Below are 12,929 nucleotides of genomic sequence, written 5' to 3'. Positions count from 1 at the left end.
CTGCAAGGGCCAGCCAGACGTTGACCAGAAAAGATTTTACTCTCTATAAACTGAGATATGAGCGATAAACCAAAAATATTGCATCATATCCTGTAAATACGTATTCTCTGTCTTGCCAAATCAGGACAAATTCAGTTTTTCTAAACGCAAGTCAGCAAAAATAATGAAATAAGCACACCCATATCCCAGCGATTACCAAGAGGTTTAACACAAAATGTTTTTTTTTTTCAGTGTTTCCTCTCATTTGACGAGCAGCATTAAAATAAGCCTGAAAGGGCTTTCATCACACACTGGAGCTGAGATGGCAGGCGGCCATTTTGAACAGAGAGAGGGAGTCCTATTTTTCCCCGTTTCAAATCCCAGACAGCTTCATTCGACTCACAGTTTTTGACAAATCCAGTTTCGATCAAACATTGATCTCTCGAGGAGCGACGCGTCATTTTTTGGGAGTTTTGTTCCGATGCAATAAGCAGGTCCTTGAGCAGGGTTTTCTGAGTTCGCAGTAAGACGACAGTGCGGAGAACGGCTTCTGGCCGACTTATGAAATATGAAGGACCGCATGAAATATTCAACCTGTTTAAAAAGTGTCAAACATTTATAGCAATATGTTTCCTGAATTATGCAGAAAAGAAAGTTTCAATGAGGCTATGCCACACATCTCTGGACTCTGATAATGAGGACTTGTTAGCATGTTCTGTACAAAGGCGGTAGCACGGTAAGCATTGCGCCCTTTGTTGGTGATACTGCACGTGACCCCTGGAGGTTATTAATGAGATTAGTTATCCAGGGAGGAAAGTCATATTTGAGATCCTACGATGAGATGGGCACACAAATGAAAGCCATTATGCAAATCGTGTTTCCGTTGTGTCCTGTGTCCACACATCCAATATTCCGTGCAGCGCTGATCCAAATGACTCCAACGCAGCGAGGCATTCAGAGATGAGCTGATCCTTCAGAAGAGCCAATGAGAACGCAATGAGGACACGGGTCCTATGAGAACGCAACGCCGTGTACAGGCCATTGTGTGTGGGGGGGGGGGAATCGTTTGAACAGCGTGGCCAACGTGCGACTGTGTGCGTTTACCCTGCGCGCTACTGCCACCCACTGGACAAACTAAAGGACAGACAACTCTTAGGGTCAAAAGTGCACCCATCCGCAGGTATGCCTTACCAATATATAAAAACTGCGCTTCTTTATGTGAACTGTCACACTTTATCAACAGCTACTGTGCGTGTGTGTGTGTGCGTGTGTGCGTGTATGTGTGTGCCTGTGTGTATATGTGCATGCGTGTGTATGTGCATATGTGTTTGTGTGTGTGTGTCACTGTGTGTGCGTATGCCTGTGTGTGTGTGTGTGTGTGTTAATGTACTATGTATATGAATTTAATATATTCATTGTTTGACTGAATCCTATAACACTGCATTAATATACTGATGATACTGCATCCAGTGAGCACTCAATCAGAGAGATCACATGAAAGAGGTGGAGAATGAGGAGTGTGCCTGGGTCAAATGTGATGTAACGAGCTAAAAAAAGCTTATTTGAGCAAAATGTCTGGGGAAATTATTTCCGCAGGCTCATTAATAGACATATTGCAACGGTTAATGACTCTGTCAATTTACTTTATTAATACTACTGGCGAGAGCAGAAGTTTAATCAAATAAAATAAAATAAAAACGTTATTCCCCCGGAAGGAAAAAACGATGAGATTTAAAGTGCTCGGGCTGAAGAGATACTCGCGGCAGAATCGCACGCCGCGATTCTAAATATCACAGTAGGTCAACTGCGTCACGGCGACGAGCGTGGTGTTGCATACCTGAGCGGAAAAATAGTATAAAAAAAACAGATTTGAGATATCTTTTTTTATTTATTTATTTTTTTTAAAAGGGGGAGCTCAGGGGGAGCTACAGCAAGGGACCACAACGGAAATAAGTCCTGTGTCTTTTTTGTGTCACCCTTGATGCTCTTTTAATTGTGCATGTACACTGGTGTTCGCAACCACGTATGTAATTGTCCTTTTAAAGTGAACCGTCGAATAAATGAACTAAACTAAATCCGAAAAGGCTGCACGGCGTTGTCAGGGAAAGGGGGAGGCGTTGTCAGGGAAAAGAGGGAGGCGTGGCCTGCCTTGCGGTTGCCGTCGGCGGACTTGTACGTCAGCATGTAGTTGTCGATGTCGGCGATGGGGGGCAGCCAGGAAATGAGGGCGCTCCGGTGGTTCACCTCGCTGGCCGTCAGGTTTTTGGGCGCGTCCATGGCTACGGGGAGGAAGCAGAGAGGGTGGGGGTCGGGGTGGGGGGGGGGAGGGTGGGGTCAACGGTCACATTCACAGAGTCAATTGCATGAATGTTGATTACGATGATTACGACAATTTCTCGCCAAGCTGTGGAAAAATGTGAAATTATACGAGTTATTATTTCTTCTGCGATAATGCCTTGTTATCGCTTAATCATCAGCGAATAATCAGTGAATCCCAGTAATTAGTATGCGTGTTGTTATTAGTGTTTTTTTCTACAAGGAAAGCTCAAAATAATGACATTGCGTTACAGTGACAAAACAAGACAAAGGAGGAAAGCAAAAACATTGACATAAATATGAATACAGATTAATAAACGTAGATTAGAAATTGCGATGAAATTGTGACACATCAATTAAAAATAATTTCAATTAGGTTCGGGTTAAATTGAAAAACTGGTACTGCACAAAGAAGTAAAACATTCATAGGTTAACATCACAGAACCAAAGAACCAAATCATGGGCTTAGAAATAACAGAGAAAAGCAGGCATAGGAGGCACTAAATTAGGCATGATGGATAGTTTAAATTGGGGAAAAGCAGAGGTGTTGTTGGGAGAGGAGTAACCTGCATGAACAGGAATCCAGAGCCCTGAGGGCAGGGAGTTCACTCTGAAATGGGGCGACATAGCTCAGGAGGATTGTCTGGCAGTCGGAGGATTGCCGGTTCGATCCCCCGCCCTGGGTGTGTCGAAGTGTCCCTGAGCAAGACACCTAACACCTAATTGCTCCCAACGAGCTGATTGGTACCTTGCATGGCAGCGTGTGTGTGGGAATGGGTGAATTGTAAAGAGCTTCGGATAAAAGCGCTATATAAATGCAGTCCATTTGAAATGGCAATGACAAGCTCGCTGAAGTTAGAAGCAAAATTACAACTCCGTGTAAATAGCGGTCTGTATTCCCGTTCTGGTTTTATCTGACCGGCCGTCATTCTTTCAAAATGATTGCAGCGGTGAAAGGAAGCATTTATCTCTCTGTTTCCTTTAAACTCTTCATCATGATGGATGTTCATTTTGCATTTGCATGTCAAAGAGCCTGCGGTGACATTTTGTTCCCCGTTCCCTGTGTTTTAGAGCACTTCTGTTGCCTTTAAATGTGCCGTGACACACAACCTGTCTGTCTCTCCCCCGTGCAGAAACACGCAAACACCCACACACACAAGCACACAAGAACACACGCACGCGCACACACACACACACACACACTCACACACGCACACACACACGCACACACACTCACACACGCACACACACACACAAGCAAACACACTAATTTTGTGGGAGTATCACTCTTCTAGATTCTCAGGCTCATAAATGTAGCAGCTTTATAGGGGCTGACCGGAGGAGGTGAACCCCTCACGGTCACAGTCACTGTGCTCATCCAGATTGTTCTGCCGTGCTCAAATACACCAGCGGTTATTTTCTCAAACATCTACCCCGTTAAAGAGCCGATTAAATAAGGAAATGAGCAAGATGATGCAAAATGAGTGCAATTCAAGAGGCTTAGGAAATTTAGGACTTATTTGCCCCCTCTAAAATAGACAAACACACCTTGTCTTTATGCCAAGGTCTTCCACAGACACTGAGTCAACAAAAATAATGAAGAGCTCCCCAGTTCTTTGTTTTTAGACCTCTCTGAATGCTGAGAGCAGTCAGCGCCGTTGCTTTTTATCAGAGAATAGCAGAGTCAAAAAACTCCCGGAAAAAAAACCGTGCCACGTTATTAGAGCAGAACGGCTGCAAAACGAAACGATCGCCGTCGGACTGCAAACAAGCGGAGTCCGCCGCTGCGTGAACTCCGCTGGCCGCGATCAGGCGATTGCCTGTCCACATCAGACAGGGAGCCTGCTGCTGAAGTGGCAGGCCAAATGGCCCGTGACACTTTGATTATGTACAAATTAATCTGTTTTCGATAACACCTCAAACGATTAAATGTTTGGGCCGGTCGCCGCTGTCCCCGCTCTCGATTGGGGATCGCCGTCACCGAATGAATAACTGTCAGCTGGGCTGGCCATGTGAACACACACACACACATGCACACACACATGCACACACATACACACGCAATCACACACGCACAAGCACACACACACACACAGGTACACACACACACATGCATGCACACATACACACGCAATCACACAGGTACACACACACATGCACATGCATGCATGCACACACACACACACACACACACACAGGTACACACACACACATGCATGCACACACATACACACGCAATCACACAGGTACACACACATGCACATGCATGCATGCACGCACGCACACACACACACACGCAATCACACAGGTACACACACACAGCACATGCATTCACACACACACACACACACACATGCATGCACACACAAACACACGCAATCACACACGCACATGCACGCACACACACAGGTACACACACACACATGCATGCACACACACACACACAATCACACACGCACAAGCACACACACACACAGATACACACACACGCACATGCATGCATGCACACACACACACACACAGGTACACGCACATATGCGCATGCACACACACAAACACACATACACACACACACACACAGGTACACACACACACATGCATGCACACACATACACACGCAATCACACACGCACATGCACACACAGGTACACGCACATACGTGCATGCACACACACAAACACACATACACACACATACACACGCACACACACGCACAGACACAAACACACACACAGACACACTCACACACACAGACACAGACACAACACACTTCATGTGCCAGCGAGCGCATGCACTAACGTCTCAGTCTGTTGCCGAGGAACCTGATTTCCACCACGCACCCCAGGGCCATTAACTGCTGACTGTGCATTTTTTGTTTAGGTTCCAAAATATATTTCTGACTCCCGTCCGCAACAGAGACCTTAATGCGGACGTGCTTGTAGGTCTCCAAACACTATGTATACCGCCAGGAAACAATCTTCTCTGCGGGCTGAAGCTCCTGTGCTGTGGCAGCTAGAAGCCTTGCTCGGATTGATGAGTCGACGATGCGACCGGCGATTTAATCACCTCTCCCTTCTTCTCTGGAGATCCTCGCCTGATTTACGGACAAGCACCCCGATGTGCTATGCACATCTGGGCCAGCCGTTTTGAGTTTGCACCCGGCCCTGCTTAGGGCCCGTGGGCGTAAGACAGGCCTGGTGACCGGGCCTGGATACGTACGCGTGGCGAAGTTGGCGATGACGGTGCCGCTGGTGAGGGGCCCCTTGGTGGCGTACAGGGCCACAGAGTAGCTGGTGCTGGGGAGGAGGCGGCTCAGCTGGTGCTCCTGGCGGTTGCCCTCCACCAGGATGGTTTCCGCGGCTACCGCGGAGGACGGAAAGGTCAGTCGCAGGTCGCCGGGAGAACCTGCGGGGGACAAACCGACAACCGGGTCAGAGGCTCTACCCCGTCCCCGACAGAGCATTCTGGGTAATCAGCTCCCGCTTCTGAGCAACCCCCCGGTTTTATCGCCTTCGATTTTTTCACCCTCTTCTAAAAAACGCTGACTGACCAGAGCGAGGCGTTTCCACGGGAGACTTTACAATCACCCAGAATTCTTCCCAGGCGCAGCGAGCGCCGTCGTCACGGGGACAAAGACGGGGACAAATAAAGGGAAGGGGACTTTTTAAAAGTGCATCTGAGGGTCTCTGGGAGTTGTTCTGATCCGGGGGCAGGGGGGTGGGGGGGTGGGGGTGGGGGGCGGAGCGTACCCTGGTTGCGCGTGAGCGTGAGCACGTAGTTATCCACGCTGGACAGAGGGGGCGTCCACCTCAGGAGAGCCCCTTGGGGGGTGATGTTCAGGGTCATCAGGTCCATCGGCATGTCCATGGCTGCGGGGGGAGGGGAGGGAGAACACATCTCTGTGAGGGGAGACATCAAGTTTAATCCCCCACCCCCATCTGCCCCCCCTTTATCTTTACACAAATCTCTCGCTGCTCTCTTTTTAACTTTCACACATCCACAATCATTGGCTTTGAGCTTCCTGTCTTCCTTTCAAACCGTCACATGGTTATTTTATTCAAACTGCTATGAGAAAAGCAAAAAAAAGAAGAACGTAGCCGTGGAAACGCAAACCGGGAGCAGAGTCTTCTTTACACGTGATTTTGAAAAACTTCTTCTGTTTCAGTTTGGAGATTTCATGGGAGAAGTACAGGCTTATACTGCAGATCGTCTCCAGGCTAGGACTGTTATCCACAGAAATAGAATTCGTAATGCCTGCTCAAAATGTTACAGCTCAAAGGATTAGACAGAGCACTGCTGTGCATATCAAAGCAGTCTCAGGAACAACCAGCACTGAAAAATGCATATCTAAAACAAACATAAGATTAGCCTGATTTCCAAAATGAATGGAAAAACAATTATTTGACAGGAACATATGCATGGAATATTATAGGCCTTCTTAAGTTCATGAGCTGACTTTCTGCTCACTTCTGGAATTGACTGAACTTAAATGGAATTGTCCCTAACCCTGCATTGAGAATGATTAAATCCAGCCCCAAATGAACAACACAAAGCTCTTGAATCACTGCCTATATGAAGCGAAGAAATTAAAGAGATTTCACTTCTATGGCTCATGAGCTTAGATCACCTAGCTTAACTCTTGACTCTATCTTGACTTGACTCTAACTACCAGCTTGTGGATGACAAAAATATATTTTTTGACAATTGACTCATTTCTGACTGTTGCACTGTTTTTATAGCCCTGTTCAATGTACATGGATGCTAAGACACCTAGTGCAAGAGTGTTTGCTAAATGTAAATGTCATGACTTGAACCCTCTAGTCATGTGACTGGAGCGGAGACGCTCGATTAACGCCCTGGCGTTCTGTTAGCGGGGGGGGGGCATTTATCCTTCTCTGCGCCAGACGCTGTGGCACACCTGAGTGTGAATTCCAGCCGCGGCCCCCGCTGTCCGCTCCACCATTAACTGAGTTGTCGACTCTGACCCGGCGAGGCCCGAGCCATTCATTAAATCCAGAGAGAGCGCCGCCGTCCACTGGAGCCCAGCCGCTACGCCGGTCACATGACCGACCGGCTCAACCTCATTCGCCGTTCCCACGCGCACGGGGGGGGGTCTCCTCGGGAACGTTTGTCAGCGCGAGCGTTCCGCTTCTCGTAGCGCGGCGGCGGCGGCATGAACTCCCCCGTACTCCATTAAGCAAACCGACCTCGGCGCGACCCGATCCATCTCCTACGGGCGTGCGTTCCCACCTCTTTAAGGCCAGCGTTCTGCACACCGAGGCCTGTTATTAATGACCAGAGCTTTACATGCTTCATTACTACCGCACACCGACCAATGGCAGCACACGAGCGCTAACGTTTCTATCTCCTGTACTGCACACGCACAGGGGTAAACGCCCACAATTTGTCATTGCGCTTTCTATTTTTTTTTTTAAAGCACAGTACATGATGGTGATAAAAGTCGACTGTTAATTTCCTTCGCCCGTGTTAATTGTCAGAAAGCGCTATATAGTTACACGAGCGCTTGCCACTGTTATAGACTGTGGGATTTAATCAAAGGCTGGCTCCTTCTACTATAAAAAGTTTAAAAGATGCACTGCACTGAAACACTTGCATTAATTATTTTTCATTAGTTATTTTGGAACAGCAGCAATTAAATCTTGTACTCTCAGAACAGGATTCAGAGTACAAAACTGACAGTGATTTGCATATTCATGATTAATGAATATTTATCCGAGCGCTAGTTTTTAAATTTGCATACTGACCAGCATGCAAGTTTGAGCGTGTGTGTGTGTGTGTGTGTGTGTGTGTGAGCATGCATACATGCGTGTGTGTGTGTGCGTATTACAAGAAGCATAATTCAGACAAATCTATAATTATGTGTTCTCAGCAATATCCAGTTTTGGTAGTGCATGTTTGAATCTGTCCATAATTTTTCATTTGCGTGAATTTTTCCTCCTTTTTCTACAGCACTTTTGGTTCAAAAAACCTGAATTTTTAAAAACATTTTCATTTATCACTGAGTGACGGCAGGGCACGGTAATGGTGTACTCAAACATCCTACTTTAATTGCATTTTGTCCTGCCTGACTCCAGCAAACCTGGAGCTACACGGAGGCACATTATCACCAATTCATTCAGCGCCTGGTCAGACAAGCAAAGCGTACAACTCACGCTTTACATAACTTATCTTAAAAAAATAAATAAATAGACGTTTCCACTTTTCCAAGGTCGTATAAAAATGGCTTCATTAATGTTAAGCAAGGTGAAGAATAAGAGTCTGTTTAAGCAAATTTCGCTTGCTCTGCGTCCATTAGCCCTGAGGCCCACGGCGGAGTTTTACTTTACTGAGGGCAGGTATTGATTGGGCGTGCGCTAGGGAGCTCTCTTCTACGGGACAGTTACAGAGCCACGGGCACAAGGAGTCAGTCCAACGGAAGCGTTAACCGACACCGCGATCGATCAATCCGTAAAACCCGCCGCGAACGAACCGCACAGAAACCGCGCCGGCGGACGCTAACGTGCAGCGAGCACTCTCTCCGCCCCCTGGACGGAACTGCGGCGAGCGGGCGCGGTTTAATATTCGGGAGAGTCGCAGCAGTGGCACGGGGCCACACGCGCACCCGTCCCTCCCCATCCCCCGACCCCCCCACTCACCACCGCACGATCAGAGGAGAGATTAAAATCTCTTTTTATTCCACCGTCAATATTTACAAAATAAGCTCTTTTTCGATATGACTCCGCACCCAATGCCCTCATTTATTCGCAGGCTGATATTGCACAATATCGGGCTGGGGGGGGGGGGCGGAGGGAGGCAGTACAGGGCAGGCAAGCCCATTATGCAAAAATGCCACCGCGTCCAATAAAACCGTAATATCTCACAGAGAGGAACACGGACTCAGACACGTCTCCTTCTGTAGGACTGCACACACGTGACGAATCGAACACGCGGTTCTGCCCACGCTAAGACGTGCACTAAATGCAGGTCGTCTCATTACGTGAGTGCATGCATGTCTGTGTTATTTTTGGAGCCCAGACAACAAACGTGCTTGTATTTCACAACGCCGATGTATTAAGTTTCCAATGATTATCACACCATGTATAGATGTTAAGCAAAATAGCATAAAACAAAGAAATCCCTCAGGGGACCGAGGACACGTTCTCATTTCCCCGACTTCAGCTCCCACGCTGCATAAGAGAATTCACCGTTCATTCTTTAGCAGAATGTACACCTTGAGAACGAAAGAAAGAAAGAAAGAAAGAAAGAAAGAAACCGACACAAAAAGGAAAGATCATTTCAGGAAACGCGGAACAAAGAGAGAGAAGACGGAGCATGCAGATCGCACGGTGCGAGACCAGGACTCGCTTATTTCCACCGGGGGTGGGGGAGGGGGGGAAGAGTTTTTCGCGCAAAATAACATCGAAAAAATCAGACAATTAGTCGAGAGGACAGGGAGCCTTTCGGCGTTCTTTCTGGAGTGACCGTTCGGAGGCGGGTTCAGAGGCTGATAGCCATGCAGGGCATGCGCTGCCGTGGAAACAGACGCATGCAGCGGCGGCGCGGCTAAGCCCAGGTTAGCGGGGCCCGGGCCCTCAGGAGCACCGAAACCACTCCGCGGTATCCGTTCACGCGAAAATGTCCGCCGGCTCGACGACGGGGAGGGCCGGGGAATAATTGACTGACCGGCTCGCGGCGCTGGAGGAAGACGAGGAAGGAAGAGGGCGGTTAAAAATAGGAGCCCCGGCTGCGGCTCGCTGTTTTTCACGACGTGCTATAAATGCAGAAAATAAAAAATAAAAAATTCATTCCTTCCGGCAAGATGTTGGCCAGAGTGTACTGTAGCTCCTGTATAAATTAACAGCGCAGGCACGGCGATTACATGCTACATGAACCAGATTCGTCCAGATTTCGAGGGGGTTTGTTGGCGCAATATATAGTTTTAGCAGACTGGGGGAGCCATCGAAAGCAGTTTATGAAGGATGAGGTGGCTATTCGTGAAACAGACAGCCCTCTAAATCAACGGAGGTAGCTGCTTTTATCCAACAAGGGAATATATTGTAATTATAAAATGTTAATAAACATGATATATTTGTAGATAACTATAGGTAACTCTACAGCATAGCATTGAAACCATAGTTAAAGTAGGCAAAGCCTACACACTCTATATATTCAGCAACAATGAGGAACCTTTATGTTCTAAGTTCTAGAACTCCAACTGCGTGAAACTGGAACTATGAAGAAGGTGTGGGAAAACCGAAATGTTCTCCACACTCCGTCAAAGTGGTGCGTTGACATTCTATATTCTACAGCTGTTCACATTCTACATTCTATAGCTGTTCACATTCTACATTCCACAGCTGTTCACATTCTAGATTCTGCATTCTTCAGCTGTACACATTCGACAGTCTATATTCTACAGCTGTGCTGCATGGCTCCGGGTCAGCGCTCGTGGCGGGAAAGGTGGTCGAGGGGGTTGGCTGACCCGTGAAGACGCTGGTGGTGACGACCTCGCTCTCCTGGCTTCCTCGCACGGCGTTCAGGCCGATCTCGTACTCGGTGGCCGGGTGGAGGCTGCCCAGGGTGTAGTTGGTCACGTCGTTGTCGATCACCACGCTGTCCACCCTTCCTGCGCGCCAGGGGGACAGAGGAAAACAAGCTGTCTGAATATTCAGCACGGTCCAGCAGAGCCTTTGGCTGCATGCAATGCTAGGCTTTATTCTACAGATCCCATATATACTGTACAGGGCACAGACGTCAGGCTGTCATCGAATGCAAAAGGATTCGCAACCAAATACTAAGTAGGATGACTCTATTTAAGACGTTCTTGATTTGTCCAATAACTTTTGGTCCCCTGGAATGGGGGACTAGGTATGAAAAGGGCTGTAATCCCTACACGGATCACCTGATATGGATGCAAATGCTGTCATATTAAAGCTGACAGTCTGCACTTTAACCTCATATTCACCGTTTCATTTCGAATGCAATGTGCCGTGTGCCCTGCTGATATTACTGTTACATGGAACACGGTTAAAATAAGTCACTTTATATGACATTTCCATCACATTCCTTTGTGTGCATGCGCCGTGTGTGAAAATAATTTGTACATCAGTCCCTGCAGTACGCATTTAATCAACATAAGATTATTATACGTGCAGCCATGACACGTAAGTCTCTGTCTGTATGTAAAAAAAGAGAATGATTTGACCTCCGCATCCCGACTCACTTCATTCTTTCAGTTAGGGATAAATGAGCAGGCTGCATCAAAGACACGACTTAGAGAGCGGAATGCATCAGAATCTACATTGTTCTCTCAGTGTCGTCCCTCTGAGAGCGTGAAAAATATGTTACCATTGGGGCACTGTGTCTAATTATGAACACATATAAATACACACACACACACACACATACAAGCAGTTCAGTACATGAGCACACACACACACACACAGGCACACAGGCACGGACCCAGAAACACACACACACACACACACACACACACCAATACACACACATGCACACACGTGCACATGCACACACACACACACCCATACACACACAGGCACACACGTGCACATGCACACACACACACACACCCATACACACACATGCACACACGTGCACATGCACACACACACACTCAAGGCAATGAGTCAACACAGAGCCACATGTTAATCACCGCAGGTCACGGTATGGCGGTTAGGCGGACAGACCTCGTGCCGACTGGTAAGACATCTTGTAGTAGTCGAATCGGGCGATGGGATGGCTCCACGAGATGGTGACGGAGTCTTCGGTGACGGAGGACACGATAACCTCCCGAGGAGGGTCCATACCTGCACCAGGTGAGGGTGGGGGGTGGAGGGTGTAGAGAGCGGGAGGCAGGTGGGGAGAGGAGGGTGTAGAGAGCGGGAGGCAGGTGGGAGAGGGAAGGTGTAGAAAGCGGGAGTGAGGGGTGGGGGAGGGGAGTAGAGAGCGGAGAGGTGAGGGGTGTGGGGGAGAGGAGTAGAGAGTGGAGAGGTGAGGGTGGGGGAGAGGAGTAGAGAGCGGGGAGGCAGGGGTGGGGGTGGCGGGGGTTAGGGGGGGTGTAGAGAGCAGAGAGGTGAGGGGGTGGGGGGGGGAGGTGTAGAAAGCGGGAGATGAGGGGTGGGGGGGGTGTAGAGAGCGGGGAGGCAGGGGTGGGGGGTGGCGGGGGGTTAGGGGAGGGGTGTAGAGAGCGGGGAGATGAGGGGTGGGGAGAGGGAGGGGTGTAGAAAGCGGGGAGATGGGGGTGGGGGGGAGAGGAGTAGAGAGCGGCGAGATGGGGGGGAGGGAGTAGAGAGCGGGGAGATGGGGGGGGGGGGGTCAGAGGATTCAGAGAGGTCAGAGTGGACAATGGTCGCTATAGAAACCATCACAAACCAATCAGCCACATTTTCAATCAACCTCGTTCAGAGCCGGAGCAGCAGGACAGCCGAGGCTGAGCGGGCAGCGGCTAACGCACCGCGGCGGGCACAGGCAACACAAGGCCAGGGACAGAACCATTTGCATTGTTACCGAGTTTCGCCAGCCACCGGGGAATATATTCTTTTTTTCTATGACTGTTCCCAGAGTTCCCAGCAGCGGAGCGGCTGGGGGTGCGGGAGGTGCCCGGCGCACTCGAA

At 48.7% G+C, this 12,929-nt stretch overlaps 1 protein-coding gene across 4 annotated transcripts in view; it reads right to left on the bottom strand.

The window, feature by feature from the left end:
• Positions 1–12,929, bottom strand: part of tnr (tenascin R (restrictin, janusin)) — a 177,871-nt gene that overhangs the window by 19,584 nt on the left and 145,358 nt on the right. For all 4 annotated transcript variants that reach the window (XM_064341665.1, XM_064341668.1, XM_064341667.1 and 1 more), the window contains 5 exons: positions 12,003–12,122; positions 10,778–10,921; positions 6,045–6,164; positions 5,515–5,700; positions 2,128–2,258 (listed from right to left, as the gene is read on the bottom strand). In XM_064341665.1, coding sequence (XP_064197735.1) covers positions 2,128–2,258; positions 5,515–5,700; positions 6,045–6,164; positions 10,778–10,921; positions 12,003–12,122 — 701 coding nt within the window. The remainder of the gene's footprint in view (positions 1–2,127; positions 2,259–5,514; positions 5,701–6,044; positions 6,165–10,777; positions 10,922–12,002; positions 12,123–12,929) is intronic.

Source organism: Anguilla rostrata, chromosome 6 (assembly GCF_018555375.3).
Source record: "Anguilla rostrata isolate EN2019 chromosome 6, ASM1855537v3, whole genome shotgun sequence".
In the NCBI taxonomy this organism is placed as follows: Eukaryota; Metazoa; Chordata; class Actinopteri; order Anguilliformes; family Anguillidae; genus Anguilla; species Anguilla rostrata.
The sequence above is the reverse complement of the archived record's forward strand: the minus strand, read 5'-3'. Positions and strand labels throughout refer to the sequence as shown.